Source organism: Engraulis encrasicolus, chromosome 21 (assembly GCF_034702125.1).
Source record: "Engraulis encrasicolus isolate BLACKSEA-1 chromosome 21, IST_EnEncr_1.0, whole genome shotgun sequence".
Lineage (NCBI taxonomy): Eukaryota > Metazoa > Chordata > Actinopteri > Clupeiformes > Engraulidae > Engraulis > Engraulis encrasicolus.
This window is the reverse complement of record NC_085877.1, coordinates 29225092-29239764: the sequence shown is the minus strand read 5'-3', so window position 1 is coordinate 29239764 and position 14673 is coordinate 29225092. Positions and strand designations below refer to the sequence as shown.

The following is a 14673-nucleotide window of genomic DNA, read 5'->3' as shown; positions in this document are numbered from 1 at the left end:
ACACACACACACACACACACACACACACACACACACACACACACACACACACACACACACACACACACACACACACACACACACACACACACACACACACACAAACACTTGACTCTCCTCAGTATTCAGGCAACGAGCGAGAGAGAGAGACAGAGAGACAGACAGACAGACACTCAGACAGACAGAGAAAGAGAGAGAGAGAAAGAGAGAGACAGACAGACAGAGAGAGAGAGACAGACAGACAGACAGACAGAGAGCCACAGACAGATAGAGAGCGACAGACAGATAGAGAGAGAGAGAGACAGAGACAGAGGAGAGAGATAAGCAAAAGTGTCCTTGAGTTGTGCACGGTCTCTTACCTGACTCAGTGGTTTACCCCCAGCATGTCTACTAGCAAGCTGCGCTGCTCCACACTCTAATAAATGCTGTCATCTACAGGTGCAACCTGTTCACCTCTCTCTCTCTCTCCCTCTCTCTCCCTTTCTCTCTCTCTCTCTCTCTCTCTCTCTCTCTCTCTCTCTCTCTCTCTCTCTCTATCTCTATTTATCTCTCTCACACACACACACACACATGCACACTCACACAAACACGTACACACTCACACGCACACACACGCATACATACACTCACTGAGGTAGCGGCCTAGCTTTTAGCTGACTTGGTAGCGCACTTCTCTCTGGCTCTTCTCATAAAGCGGAGTGTGTCGTTGTGTCGTTGGGTCATGGGGTCATGGGTTCGTGGGGTCGTGTGGTTGCGAGGTCACGGGTTCGAGACTTGGTCTGAAGGGCTGCATAGGATGACCTTGGTCACACTATCTCACAGTTGTAATCTGGTCACAATCTGGACAGTGTCACAATAAAGCACAGTACAGCAAAGTACAGAGGACTACACTCTCACAGCACAGCACAGGGCAGCACAGCACAGCACAGCACAGCACAGGACAGTGCAACTAGGAAAGGAAAGTTAGTAATAGTAGCGCAGTTAGTAAGGAAAATACTGACCCCCGACAGTTAGGGTACACATATCCACAGAAATAGTCATTTAGACACCAGGCAGCAGTACACTATGTGAGAGAGTCGTCAACCTTTTTTGGACAAATTTCACCTCATCATAAGCCTCCCAATGCCCTTGACTTAATCATAAACCTGCCAACGCCCCCATCCCCCCCCCCACACACACACACACACACTGCCCCCCAGTATCAAAAAATTACTAATGCTACTGAGCGACCCCTCTCTCAGATGCCCCTTTCACAACGCCCCCCGAGGGCTCCCTTACGCCTCCTGGGGGGGGGCTGCAGAGCCCTTGTTGAGAAACACTCAGTGGATAACGTTTGCTAGATAAAGTAGGCCTATAATTTTTGGAGCTTATACCCAATGTGCAGACCACTGATCCCTGGTTACCATGGTGATCGTCAACATGTTTCAGTGCGCTGTATCCCTGGCTAAGCACGTGGATTCTGTCCCTCTCTCACGCTGGTGGTAAGCCACTTTTCCCCAAAAATCTCTGCAAAACCCTTTTGAGCCAATTCCAACTAAATTAGCATTATGATTAATTAACTTTGGTGTGTGTGTGTGTGTGTGTGTGTGTGTGTGTGTGTGTGTGTGTGTGTGTGTGTGTGTGTGTGTGTGTGTGTGTGTGTGTGTGTGTGTGTGTGTGTGTGTGTGTGTGTGTGTGTGTGTGTGTGTGTGTGTGCACACGTGTGTATGTGTGTGTGTGTTACAAGGCATCTAGACAAATGTCCTGACAAATTTCAAGGCACCCTAGGCACCCATATTGAAAATACTTGCAATCATGATGCATGCCATTGGAATCATACATGAAAACTATTCAAATCACCCATGCAAGTTGCCTATTCGAATCACCCATGCAACATTTGAATCCCGAGGGGCATTGTGGGGCAGCGCCAGGGTTGCCAGATGAGTCGGATGATTTCCAGCCCCAAAAATGCTCAAAATATAAGCACAAAATCCCACCCAATTCTATTGATTTCTATGGTGAAAATTGGGCAGGTTTTTCTGCTAAATGCCAATTTTTTTCCCCACACACGGCCATCCTAAGCAGCCCAATTGGGGGGGAAACAGCCCAATCTGGCAACACTGGGCAGCGCACTAAGAGCCCCACATATGGGCTTGCACGCCCAAGGCGACCCGGGTTCGAGTCCAGCTTGGGTCTGTTAACAGCTCTGTCTTGTCTCTCTCCCACTCTCTTACTGCAATACTCTTGAATGTCCTATTCACACTAGAGACACAAAAGCCCTTACCTCCTTGCCATAGAGCCCATGCTGTAACCTTATTGTCAACAAGAGTGAAATGACCAGGTAAGCCTCTCTGTATTGTAATAGCAATGATGTTATGATGTAATTAAGTGTTTTCAGCAAAGAGTGAATTGGTCCGTCAACACACCCATCTGCAGTACAAGACTACAATTGTTTTTTTTTTAAAAGATTTAAATCCCTATAGCAAACTCATATCATTCTAGTAAACTATTGGAATCATTCTGATAAACCACTATATTCCAATTACTTTTGCAAACTATTCTAGTAAACTATTCAAATCATTCAAGCAAAATATTCAAATCATAATCGTAAGGTATTCAAATCAATTTAGCAAACAATTCAAATCATAACTTAACTATACAAACCTCTGGTAAACTACTGTAATAATGTCACACTCATGTCACATTCGTAAAACAATCACACGTGCAGCAGAGCTTAAAAGATTGGCTTGTCAGCACTTTGATTGGCATGAATGTATGTGGCATCAGTCGTGTCTACTCCCTCTGATGCAGGAAGGGTTGACGCATTGAAGGGTTACATGGTGGGAGAGAGAGAGAGAGAGAGAGAGAGAGAGAGAGAGAGAGAGAGAGAGAGAGAGAGAGAGAGAGAGAGAGAGAGAGAGAGAGAGAGAGAGAGAGATGCAGACACAATTGCACACATGCACACACCAACACACACACAATCACACTCTCTCACACCCACAACAAGACAAACACACACACACACATACACACACACCTGCTCTCCCTGCGTGCTGAGGTGAGGAGAGAGCTAATGAGGATCTGTGATCTACTGGGCAGCAGTGTGAAGTAATCCCACTCAATAATCTAATCTGAACCAGACTAGCACTCAGTAGAGTAGAGCAAAGTAGAGTAATGTTGAGTAGAGTTAAGTAGAATAGAGTAGAGTAGAGTAAAGTAGAGTAGAGTTGTGTCGTGTGAGAGTAGAGTAGAGTAGAGTGTATAGCAGTGTAGAATAGTAGAGTAGAGTAGAGTAGAGTAGAGTAGAGTAGAGTAGAGTAGAGTAGAGTAGAGAGTAGAGTAGAGTAGAATAAATTAGAGTAGAGTAGAGTTGAATATAGAGCAATGTGGAGAGAAGAGAAGAGAAGAGAAGAGAAGAGAAGAGAAGAGAAGAGAAGAGAAGAGAAGAGAAGAGAAGAGAAGAGAAGAGAAGAGAAGAGAAGAGAAGAGAAGAGAAGAGAATGGTAGTAGAGAGTAGAGTTGGGTAGAGTAGAGTAGCATAGCCTTACACTGTTATAATAGATAAGGGAATACATACAGTAGAATAAAGAGCAACGTCGACCACTTGCCGATACACAGGAATAATAATGGGGTGTCAATATTTCAGATTAAAATCAAATAGATTCAGATACATTAATCTGACATATTAAAGCATTGTGTCCTGGAGACACATATACGCTGCATTCAGGATTTTGAGATTTGAGCTGTTTCCTTAAATATGTGGGTATGTTAGAGCTGTATGAACACATTCTAATGCAAGAGGAGGGTCTTGGCTTTTAAATGTAACTCATTTCATGTTTGTATGTGCTTCGGAGGCTGAGATATTTAGGATCTAATAGGAAGAGGTCACCCTTTCCCAAAAAGGGCTTAGGACAAAATGGGTTAAACAGTGATGTCAAAGGTGAAACAATAAAAACGATACTGAGTAGAATTTACTCTAAAATGTTTGCCCAAAGGGAAAAATGAACACTAATTTTGAAAGGGACCAAATGTCTCCTGAAACAAAGTTTATTTCAACCTCTTAAGAGTTAGTATATTAACAGTGCTATTTTTACGGTGCAGACTATGAAGCAGTGACGAGCAAAGTAGAATGCTTGCCCATACCCCCGGCCGTCTGTCTTCCTGCTCTAGAATAAAGCATGTTTGGCTGCACACCTGTCGTGGCTTGTTCTCTACACTGAAACAGTGTGTGTGTGTGCTTCGGTGTGTGTGTGTGTGTGTGTGTGTGTGCGCGCGCGTGTGTGTGTGTGCAGTGTTGCCAGATGTGTCTGACCAAATCCCGCCCAAAAGGTTCTCAAAAACCGCCAAAATGCGCTAAATTCCGCCCAAATTCAACAAATTACATTGACTTCTATGGGCCCAAAACGGCTTAAAAAAACGCCAAATGGCCAATTTTTCCCCGTTTTTGCCCGCCGACGCTCATCCCAAGTAGCCCAATTGGGCGGGCACCCGCCCAATCTGGCAACACTGTGTGTGTGCTGTGCTTTGCTTTGAATGATCATTTTCTGATTTAAAATGCAGAGCTGATGCGCACAAGCAAAAAAAAAAAAAACAGAAAATCGTCTCTTGGTGCGAGTAGGATAACAGACTCTTGATACAAAGCCATCAATAGACAATAACTGCAAACTCTCATGTGGAACTGTACTGGCTTAAAAACTCCGGCATCTGCAACTGCATCTCCTCTGTTCTGCTAATAGCCTATGGTAGCCCAGGTTCTTGGGGGAGGAGTTGCGCAGCATTCGGACAAATTAATCTTTTGTGGATATACAACAATAATCGTGACCGATTATTAGATACAGTAAATAGAGAGGAGAGGTCCTACATCTATCTGTGCTATTAACTTCAAGGGGACTTTGCTTGGACCATACATTTTCAATGGCAGCCCGTCCATAGCACGTGCATGTGCAGGAAAATAGACTTGAGTTCTATTTTCACGTTGCAACGCGGACTTCTCTGGGCTCTCACTGACACCATGCTTTGGTGCAAAAAGGAATAATCTGTTTTCATGTATTCTAACTGTTTCAGACTAAGCGCAGACACATTCAGACACATTTCCCTTACACCCCGCGCTTGCAATGTGCATGTACCATTAGCCCTCTAGCACACTGTGTATCCCTTATATGCCACAAGGCAAGAAATGGAACGCTGTAATAGTCATCGGAAAAAACTTCACTACCACAGTGCTACTAATTTATAACAAGGGTCGTGTCTTAAGGGGTTAAAGAATCATTGTATGATAGAGTCTACAATATACAAATTGACACGTGATTCCTCACAACAGTAATCGCTTCCCATTTCCAGGCCGAGAAGATTCCCAAATAACGCTGCTGACCAGACCTGTGTTTGCAGCTTGTGGAGCTGTGGCCTAGCGGTTAGAGAGTTGGTCTTTCAATCTAGGGGTTGCCGGTTCGTATCCCCCTTGAGTTCTCCCTACATCTCTATCCATGGCTGAAGTGCCATTGAGCAAGGCACCTAACCTCACATTGCTCCAGGGACTGTAACCAATACCCTGAAAAATAATAGTTGTAAGTCGCTTTGAATAAATGAAAGCGTCAGCTAAGTGCAATGTAATGTAATGTAATGGAGCCATCCCTGTCAAAGCTGTGCGGAAGAACTACACAGGTGTGGCGAGAGCCAGGCAGGAGATGAAAACTACTTAGTATTTCTGTTACCCCTTTATTTTTATTTATTTTTTATTTCTCCTTTATTTTACTTTTATTTCACTAGGGTGGTCACATTGAGGCAGTTGCCTCTTTTCCAAGTGGGCCCTAGCCAAGAAAGCAGCAAAAAAACGCAAAACACGCTACATAGGAATGCACGCACGAATGCACGAATGCACTGTCATACCAATAGTCAAAGTAACTACCACAGTGCTGGACTACTATGATATAATAACACAGAGCCTGCAACTAATGCACTACTAATGCACTACTAAACTCCAAAAGTCAAAACAAAGTGTGGAGAGGCAGCCTTTAGCTTCTATGCTTCAAAGCTTTGGAACCAGCTTCCAGATGACATAAAAAATGCACCCACTATTGATAGCTTTAAATCTAGACTCAAGACAAAGCTGTTCTCAGATGCTTTCCCCTAGCTTAAATTACTTATTCTTATTATTTTTATTTTTTATTTAATTTGTTTTATTTTATTTTATTTTATTATTATTTTTACCTTATGTTTTATCTTAATGTTTTTAAATGCTTTTTGACTCTAATTCATTTCCTTCTTTCTTCCCTGTTTCCTTTCATTTACATTTGTTAACTTTGTGAAGCACATTGAGTTGCACCTGTGTATGAAATGCGCTATATAAATAAACTTGCCTTGCCTTGCCTTACTAATGCACTACGACTTGGTCATTGGCATTCTGGTAACAGCAAACTTATAACGCAGTGTCTTAACGGATTAAGTGTGTTGTTGTTTGTATGACAGAGAAGCAGAGAAGTCCCTTGTACCCTTGTCTTGTGTATGTTGTATTGTAGTGTGTGTGTGTGTGTGTGTGTGTGTGTGTGTGTGTGTGTGTGTGTGTGTGTGTGTGTGTGTGTGTGTGTGTGTGTGTGCACGTGCATGTGTGTTTGTGTGTGTGTGTGTGTGTGTGCACGTGCGTGTGTGTTTGTGCATGTGTGTGTGTGTGTGTGTGTGTGTGTGTGTGTGTGTGTGTGTGCATGTGTGTTTGTGCGTGCATGTGTGTGTGTGTGTGTGTGTGTGTGTGTGTGTGTGTGTGTGCGTGTGTGTGTGTGTGTGTGTGTGTGTGCACGTGCGTGTGTGTTTGTGCGTGCGTGTGTGCACGTGTGTGTGCGTGCGTGTGTGTGTGTGTGTGTGTGCGTGCGTGTGTGTGTGTGTGTGTGTGTGTGTGTGTGTGTGTGTGTGTGTGTGTGTGTGTGTGTGTGTGTGTGTGTGTGTGTGTGTGTGTGTGTGCTACGTACCCAGCAGTGCCTGGAAGAGGTCGCTCTGAAAGATGTGCAGCAGCTTCTCGGCTCGCCCTCTGAAGCCCTCGTCAGCCACCGACTGGCACGCCTCCATGGCCTGGAGGGCACGCTCCGTATCTGGACAATCAGACAGTCAATCAATCAATCAATCAAATAAAGAAAAATGTGTGTTAAATGGCCCGTCCTAAGCTCTTCCTCTTAAGCTACAGACTGACACTCCTACATAGCCTGGAGTGCACGCTCCGTATCTGGACAACACACACACACACACACACACACACACACACACACACACACACACACACACACACACACACACACACACACACACACATACACACACACTTAAATATACAAATACATTAACAAGTATGCCCACACACCATACGCGCCAACCTGATAAACACACACACACACACACACACACACACACACACACACACACACACACACACACACACACACACACACACACACACACACACACACACACACACACACACACACACTTAAATATACAAATACATTAACAAGTATGCCCACATACCATACGCGCCAACCTGATAAACACACACACACACACACACACACACACACACACACACACACACACACACACACACACACACACACACACACACACACACACACACCACAAACTGACACCCCTCCATAGCCTGGATAGCATGTTCTGTGTCTGCACAACACACACATACAATATAGATACAGGTTATCAGGAAGTGCATATACAACAGACAGCACATGAGCACGTCAATTCCACCTGGTTGCCAACTAACCTCTGGGTCTCTGGCAGGGTTGCCAGATGAGACTGTTGATTTCCAGCCCAAAACAATGCTCAAAACCTCTATAGGGGGGGGGCATATGACCTGCGAGGCTCTCATTCATGTTTCCCATCATAAGCACGTGCCTGCCGCATGCAAAATTGACATAAAATTCACATGCCAATACATTGGTGCATGGAAAGTGCACACATATTCTGCAGCAAGCATGTCCACTTGTCCACTTGCTCACACTGACCTGTGAACCTGGATGAACTGACTGCTAACGTGATGGGTCCATGGAGCACGTTGTCAGCGAGCAGTGTTAAAGCCCTGTTTGGAGCGTGGAGTAACTTGGCCGCTTTGTGGATGTTTTTTTTTGTTATTTTATGTGTTGCGCGTGCGCGCGCACGCACACACACACACACAAACACACACACACACACATACACACACTCCATAGCTGCACATGACATTCTGTATCTGGACAACATACACGCACACACACACACACACACACACATACACACACACACACACACACACACACACACACACACACACACACACACACACACACACACACACACACACACACTCCATAGCTGCACATGACACTCTGTATCTGGACAACATACACGCACACACACACACACACACACACACACACACAACAACACACACACACACACACACACACACACACACACACACACACACACACACACACACACACACACACACACACACACACTCCATAGCTGCACATGACATTCTGTATCTGGACAACACACACACACACACATGGGTCAGTGACGCTTCAGCAGTAGCACATGTCAGAGCGGCGCAATGACACAATGCCACAATTGTATGGATTTATGTTTGTTTTTTAGTGGACTATATTAGAAGCATATTCATTGCAGCATATCAACCACCAAACAACTAATTAATTTATGGGCATTAGATGCTGTAGCGACACCTGACCAAGCCCAAAAACTTGTATATAGATAGATACTGTATAAGTTCACCGAAATGCGGGGGGTCAACAAAGGAGAACGACCAGGACAGACAGATGCATCAAGATGTCACACACACACACACACACACACACACACACACACACACACACACACACACACACACACACACACACACACACACACACACACACACACACACACTGTGTTGTCAGATGAAAAATGTGGGGCTACTCTACCAAAAAAAACTCTGTAATACTACTGACTTAAACATGTATAACATAGCATGTTTCAGTCAGCAGTATAACAGAGTTTTTTTGCAACGAATGATAATGGAAACATCAATTACAGAAAAATCACAGCCAAAGTGTGTGTGTGTGTGTGTGTGTGTGTGTGTGTGTGTGTGTGTGTGTGTGTGTGTGTGTGTGTGTGTGTGTGTGTGTGTGTGTGTGTGTGTGTGTGTGTGTGTGATTAAAATGCATACAGTTCGATCAAGTTCATACAGTATATTCACTATGACCAAAAGATGATTGAAACCCATGACTGATTGTGTGTGTGTGTGTGTGTGTGTGTGTGTGTGTGTGTGTGTGTGTGTGTGTGTGTGTGTGTGTGTGTGTGTGTGTGTGTGTGTGTGTGTGTGTGTGTGTGTGTGTGTGTGTGTGTGTTCATTTCAATTTATTTGATGCGCACGATGATTTACTTCATAATAATCCATACAGTTCAAACAAGTTCACTATCGCCAATCTATGATTGAAAACCATGATTGAATTTTATTTATTTGTGTGTGTTTGTGTGTGTGTGTGTATGTGTGTGTGTGTGTGTGTGTGTGTGTGTGTGTGTGTGTGTGTGTGTGTGTGTGTGTGTGTGTGTGTGTGTGTGTGTGTGTGTGTGTGTGTGTGTGTGTGTGTGTGTGTTTTAATTTCCATTTATTTGGATGATCATAGCACCATTTGACTAGACTGTCTCCATAATCTATCTCTTACCGCGCTGGCCCCGTCCCCCTTTGCTCTCCCATCATTATCACGGAAGGCCAGGAGTACAGCAGGCATCGCCGGTATTAGTTGGGGGCTCAGCGCCAACCTGTCACACAATCAGCCGGTCTGCAGGCTGCCTGCACCCCCCACGCCGCCCGCCCAACCGTGTAGGTGGATGAGACAAGCAAATGGTGGTCCCGGCCAACTGTGTCAATTGTCCGGGAGACTGACGATATCCACGCCATTAGCAAACGGTGGCGTTCCGTAGGCTATAGTAGGCTTCAATGTAAACCGGAACAAACACCCGCTGTGTGACAGGCGGTCGGTGGGGGGTGGAAATCGTAGGCTACAGGAATAACGAGGTATAGGCGTCGGACGGGGCAGCACGGGGTAAAGCCAGCGGAGCGCTAAGTGTAAACTCTTATGATTGTTGCTATAAGGTCAGCAACCTCGGCTGGCTGTCTGGTTATCGATCAAAGCGTATAACCACCTGATAACTAGTATGGCAAACAGTCTCACAAAACAAGTCAGGCACACAGTGTGTAAGAAGTGTGTGTGTGTGTTGAAATACAACTAGTAGCGCTCTGGACCAATTTACATTAGTGCGCGCGCGCTTCCCTTTGCTCTGCGCGCGGGGCAGCACGTGTTTTCTAACTAAATTTGGCTTCTCCTCTTCTGTTCCTGTGCAAGCAAACAAACAAAGCAAGCAACATGCCAACGTTGAAACGGCCGAAAAAAGGAAACGCTCATAAAAACTCACCTTCTCGCTTGAGAGGCATGACGGCTCGTTGTCGCTGCGTCTTTCCGACTTTCTCTGCGCTTATCCTCTCGGAAGCGCACTTAAACCTATTTAGGGATTGTGATGTGTGAATGGCACGACGGGAAATGAAGTTTGCGAGGCTGCGCTCTAGGCCACCACACTTTCAATCGCAAGCGAAAATACGTGTGTGTATACACAGTAAGAAGAAGAAGAAGAAGAAGAAGAAGAAGAAGAAGAAGAAGAAGAAGAAGAAGAAGAAGAAGAAGAAGAAGAAGAAGTTAATATAACTCTAAAAAGTTGAAAGTAACATTATTCAGATAGCATTTTAGTGGAACTCAAAAACAGTGTTAATTTTACTCTTTGGCCAGTGTAACATGTTTTTCAGACTAGTGTAAAATATTAAGAGCTCCGGAGTTAAAATTACACTGGCCACCTGAAGAATTTTACACCGACTTTTGACTCTTTAACTCTTTGACTTTTGACTGTTTAAATCATTTGATTATCTTCTAGCCTACACTTAAGGTAACTTTACTCTGAATTACTGGCACACCATTTTTTGTATTGTGTAAGTTAATGAATAGACTACATCTGACTGGATATTTTGTTGAATGAAGCCGGGGGTATGTGAGCTACCATGGACAGCTCCCTCCCTGCCTCCCTGGAGCTCTAACAACTCTTTTCCACAGGGTGGCGCTAGAAGTGCATCACAGCGCACTGATTGGCCACAACAGCCCACTGTAGTTCCCAAAACGCTATTTTGAGATGTGTACGGTAGAAAAAAGCAAAAGTTTTGCTATGCATGTAATTACAACACTAGTAATTTGACATTACAAATAAATAATATCATAGGTCTATACTACAAGTGTTGTAATTGCCTCCATAACAGTACTTCTACTTTATATAGTAGGCCTATCTCTATCTCTATCTCTAGAATCCAATGACTGCTCAGTCTAATTTCACTTCTCCATGGTATACTACCTTTGCCTACTAACACTAAGGTCTAAAGCTGGCATACGGTAATATACAATAGCATTACATAAATATTATACTGCATTTTATTCGTTCATTCTTTTGCTGTTAATTCTTTCTGCTAAAGACAAGGGGTTAAGTCTAAATCATAAGAATACACTGAATAAACAGCTATTTGTTGAGATTGGAATTTGTTGCAATTTGTTGAAATTGGGTGGAATTTAGCGCCTCTTGCCGGTTTTTGAGCCCCTTTTGGGCAGGATTTGATGAGACACATCTGGCAACACTGACTGACTGCCCAGTCTGGGGAAAGTGTTGCCAGATGTGTCTGGTCAAATACCGCCCAAAAGGTGCTCAAAAACTGCCAAGAGGCTAAATTCCACCCAATTTCAACAAATTGCATTGGTTTTTATGGGCATAAAGCCGCACCAAAGCACCAAATGGCCGATTTTTCCCGTTTTTACCCGCAGACGGCCATCCCAAGCAGCCCAATTGAGCGGGTAACCGCCCAATCTGGCAACACTGTCTGAGTACAGGATGCGTCGCCATTTGCCCGAGAAGTGCCTTCGCTGGAGGGCCACAGTTGAAGCGCCCTAGCATGGGGAGGGGGGCTACAGAATGTGCCTCTGCCAATGAGGCAGGGGGGAGGGATAGGAGCACCCATGAAGCACCCTTGTAAGGGGGGGCTACAAGTCATGCGGCACGACTCGTGCCTTTGTCCGTGAAGTGCCCCCATAGGGGGAGGGGGATACAGGTTGTGTTTCCCTCAACCCATACAGCACCTCGTAGAGGCGGGGGGGGGTTGTGCCTCTGCCCATAGAGGGCCCTGGCAGGGGCAGGGGGCAACAGGATGTGCCTGAAGCCCCCCTGGCAGGGGGGGGGGGGGGGGGGGCACAGGATGTGCCTCAGCCCGTGTGGGGCCCTGGGAGGGGAAGGGGGCCACATGGTGTGACACCCTTTGTCTGTGAAGGGCCCTGGCAGCAGGGTTGCCAAATGAGACATGATTTCCAGCAGGAAACCGCCCAATCAGGCAACACCGCCTGGCAGGGGGAGAGGGCCACAGGATGCACCTGAAGCCCCATGGCAGGAGGGGGGTGGGGCACAGGAGGCCCACCGTGCGCAGGAGGGGGCACAGGAGGCCCAACGTGCCTCAGCCCTTATAGGACCCTGGAAGGGAAAGGGAGCCACAGGATGTGTGGCCCTCTCCCCGTGAAGCGCCCTGGCAGGGCCAGAGGGCCACAGGATGTACCATACAGCACCTCATAGGGGCAGGGGGCAGGGGGGAGGATGTGCCTCTGCCCAGAGAGGGCCCTGGCAGGGGCAGGGGCAACAGGAACAGGATATGCCTGAAGCCCCCCTGGCATGGGGGGTGGGGGGGGGTTGGGGGTGGTCAGGATGTGCCTCTGCCCATGTGTCGCCCTGGCAGCAGGGTTGCCAGATGAGACTGATGATTTCCAGCAGGAAACCATCCAATCAGGCAACACTGCCTGGCAGGAGGGGGGAGAGGAGGGTACAGGATGCGTTGCCCTCAGCCCATACAGCACCTTCATAGAGGCAGAGGGCTACAAGTCGCGCCTCAGCCCCTACAGGGTCCTGGCAGGGGGAGAGGGGTCAAGAAAGGAGAAAGGTAAAACTTCATTATTCAATTACAGGGAAGTATGAAATGAGCTTATTTCCAGAAATAACAGAATGTCGCTTTAAAGGGGGACTCAATCTTTCTTTCTCAGTCTTTAAAGTGATACTGTGCCGGTTGAAATAACTTTTTGGTTTATTTGTTAAATAAGAATGGAGATGTAGTGATGCACTGTATGACTGTGGAATTCAAAATAAAAAGAAGTAAAAAAAAAAAAAAAAAAGTGATACTGTGCCATTTTTGGTAATAAGCTTACATTACACCTCCCCTTGAGTTAAATGATTGAGTTTTACCTTTCTCCAGTACTTGCAGCCGTTCTCTCAGTATAGCGGTGCAAATTTTATCTCCAAGCTTGTAATTATGGTCTCATAGGATTCCATGTTGCTGGCATGGAGGTAAAATGTGCACTGCCAAAGAGAACAATTGAAAGCATAGGAGAAAGGTAAAACTCAATCTAACTCAAGGAGAAATGTACAATAGGCTTATTTCCAAAAAAATGCACAGTATCACTTTAAGCGAACAGTAGGCCAATGTTTGTCGGGGAGAATCAGTATCACGACTCAAGAGACAGAAGCTTAAAATCTCAGCATTTTATTGAGATTTTGGGCACCGTTTCCGGATACCCGGGCAACACACACACCGAGGAAACTATACCTGATTTTAGCGTCTCCTCCTCCTGCCTGCTCTCTTCTTTGTGCGCCTGTTGCGCCTCTTGGCGGCCTTGGAGGAAGGAGAACGTCTGCGGCGTGCCATTATTGCTAATGATACTCTGACAGGTGCGGCGGGACCTTTTATACTCGCTGGGGCGTGACGTCATAGTATCCTGTCCATTTTTGAACTGGTTTTCATAAAACAGTTGACTTTGGCATTTTGACGTCATTTATTGGACCGGCGTCACACTAGTCCTTCACTGCGCGCCGTCAGCCATGGGATTGTTAATGGAAACTTTTTGGATAAAATGACACTCCGTAGGCCTACATCAAACGACCATATTTTCTTCTTTTTTCCAGCTAAGAATGTAATACTGTTTCCCATTACTGGCTGTATATTTCTTTGTAATGACTCCAGTAAAAGACGCGTTTCACGTTAGTCGCTGGCCTTGGTCCTGAATTAATTGAGGGTAATTGAGTGATGTTTTGGTGCGTGGTGTCGGATGGCATCTTTCGGACTTTGATAGTAACCATCGCACGTGGCTTAGCTGCGTGATTGATATGTTACTTTGGGTGGAAAGTATAGAGCTTTCTCATATTGCTTTATCATAGCTAACGCATCAGAAATAACTGTGATGAAGATCGGTAGTCTATTGGTGAGTTACGTTCTTCCCATTTCTAGACTAACAGCGCATTCCGATTTAACGTTATGAAGCCTAATTATGGCACGTTTGGCAAACATTTTCGTTAAAACATATAACTTTTTCACCTGTGTATCAGTGTGCTTCATTTATTTTTGTTACGTAGCCTAATGTAGGCCTATACGCTGTCTTGACGCCTGCACGGGGGCTCTGCAATGTGGCAACCCGAGGTTGTCGGTGTCTCGAGTTCTAGTCACATCGCTTGTTTTTGTTAAACGTGACACTACTTTTGTGACGGGCTCATACTATGTAGTTAGTCTGTCTGCTGTTAGTCTTCTGTTCTGACCCT

The 14673-nt window shown here is 45.5% G+C and overlaps 1 protein-coding gene across 1 annotated transcript in view; it reads right to left on the bottom strand.

Annotated features, from left to right (window-relative positions):
* The window catches only part of dlg4b (discs, large homolog 4b (Drosophila)), a 188758-nt gene extending 178308 nt beyond the window's left edge, over positions 1-10450 (bottom strand). The window contains exons 1-2 of the mRNA XM_063187313.1: positions 10432-10450; positions 6939-7058 (exon numbers count right to left, since the gene is read on the bottom strand). Coding sequence (XP_063043383.1) covers positions 6939-7058; positions 10432-10450 — 139 coding nt within the window. The remainder of the gene's footprint in view (positions 1-6938; positions 7059-10431) is intronic.
* Between the last annotated feature and the right edge of the window lie 4223 nt (positions 10451-14673).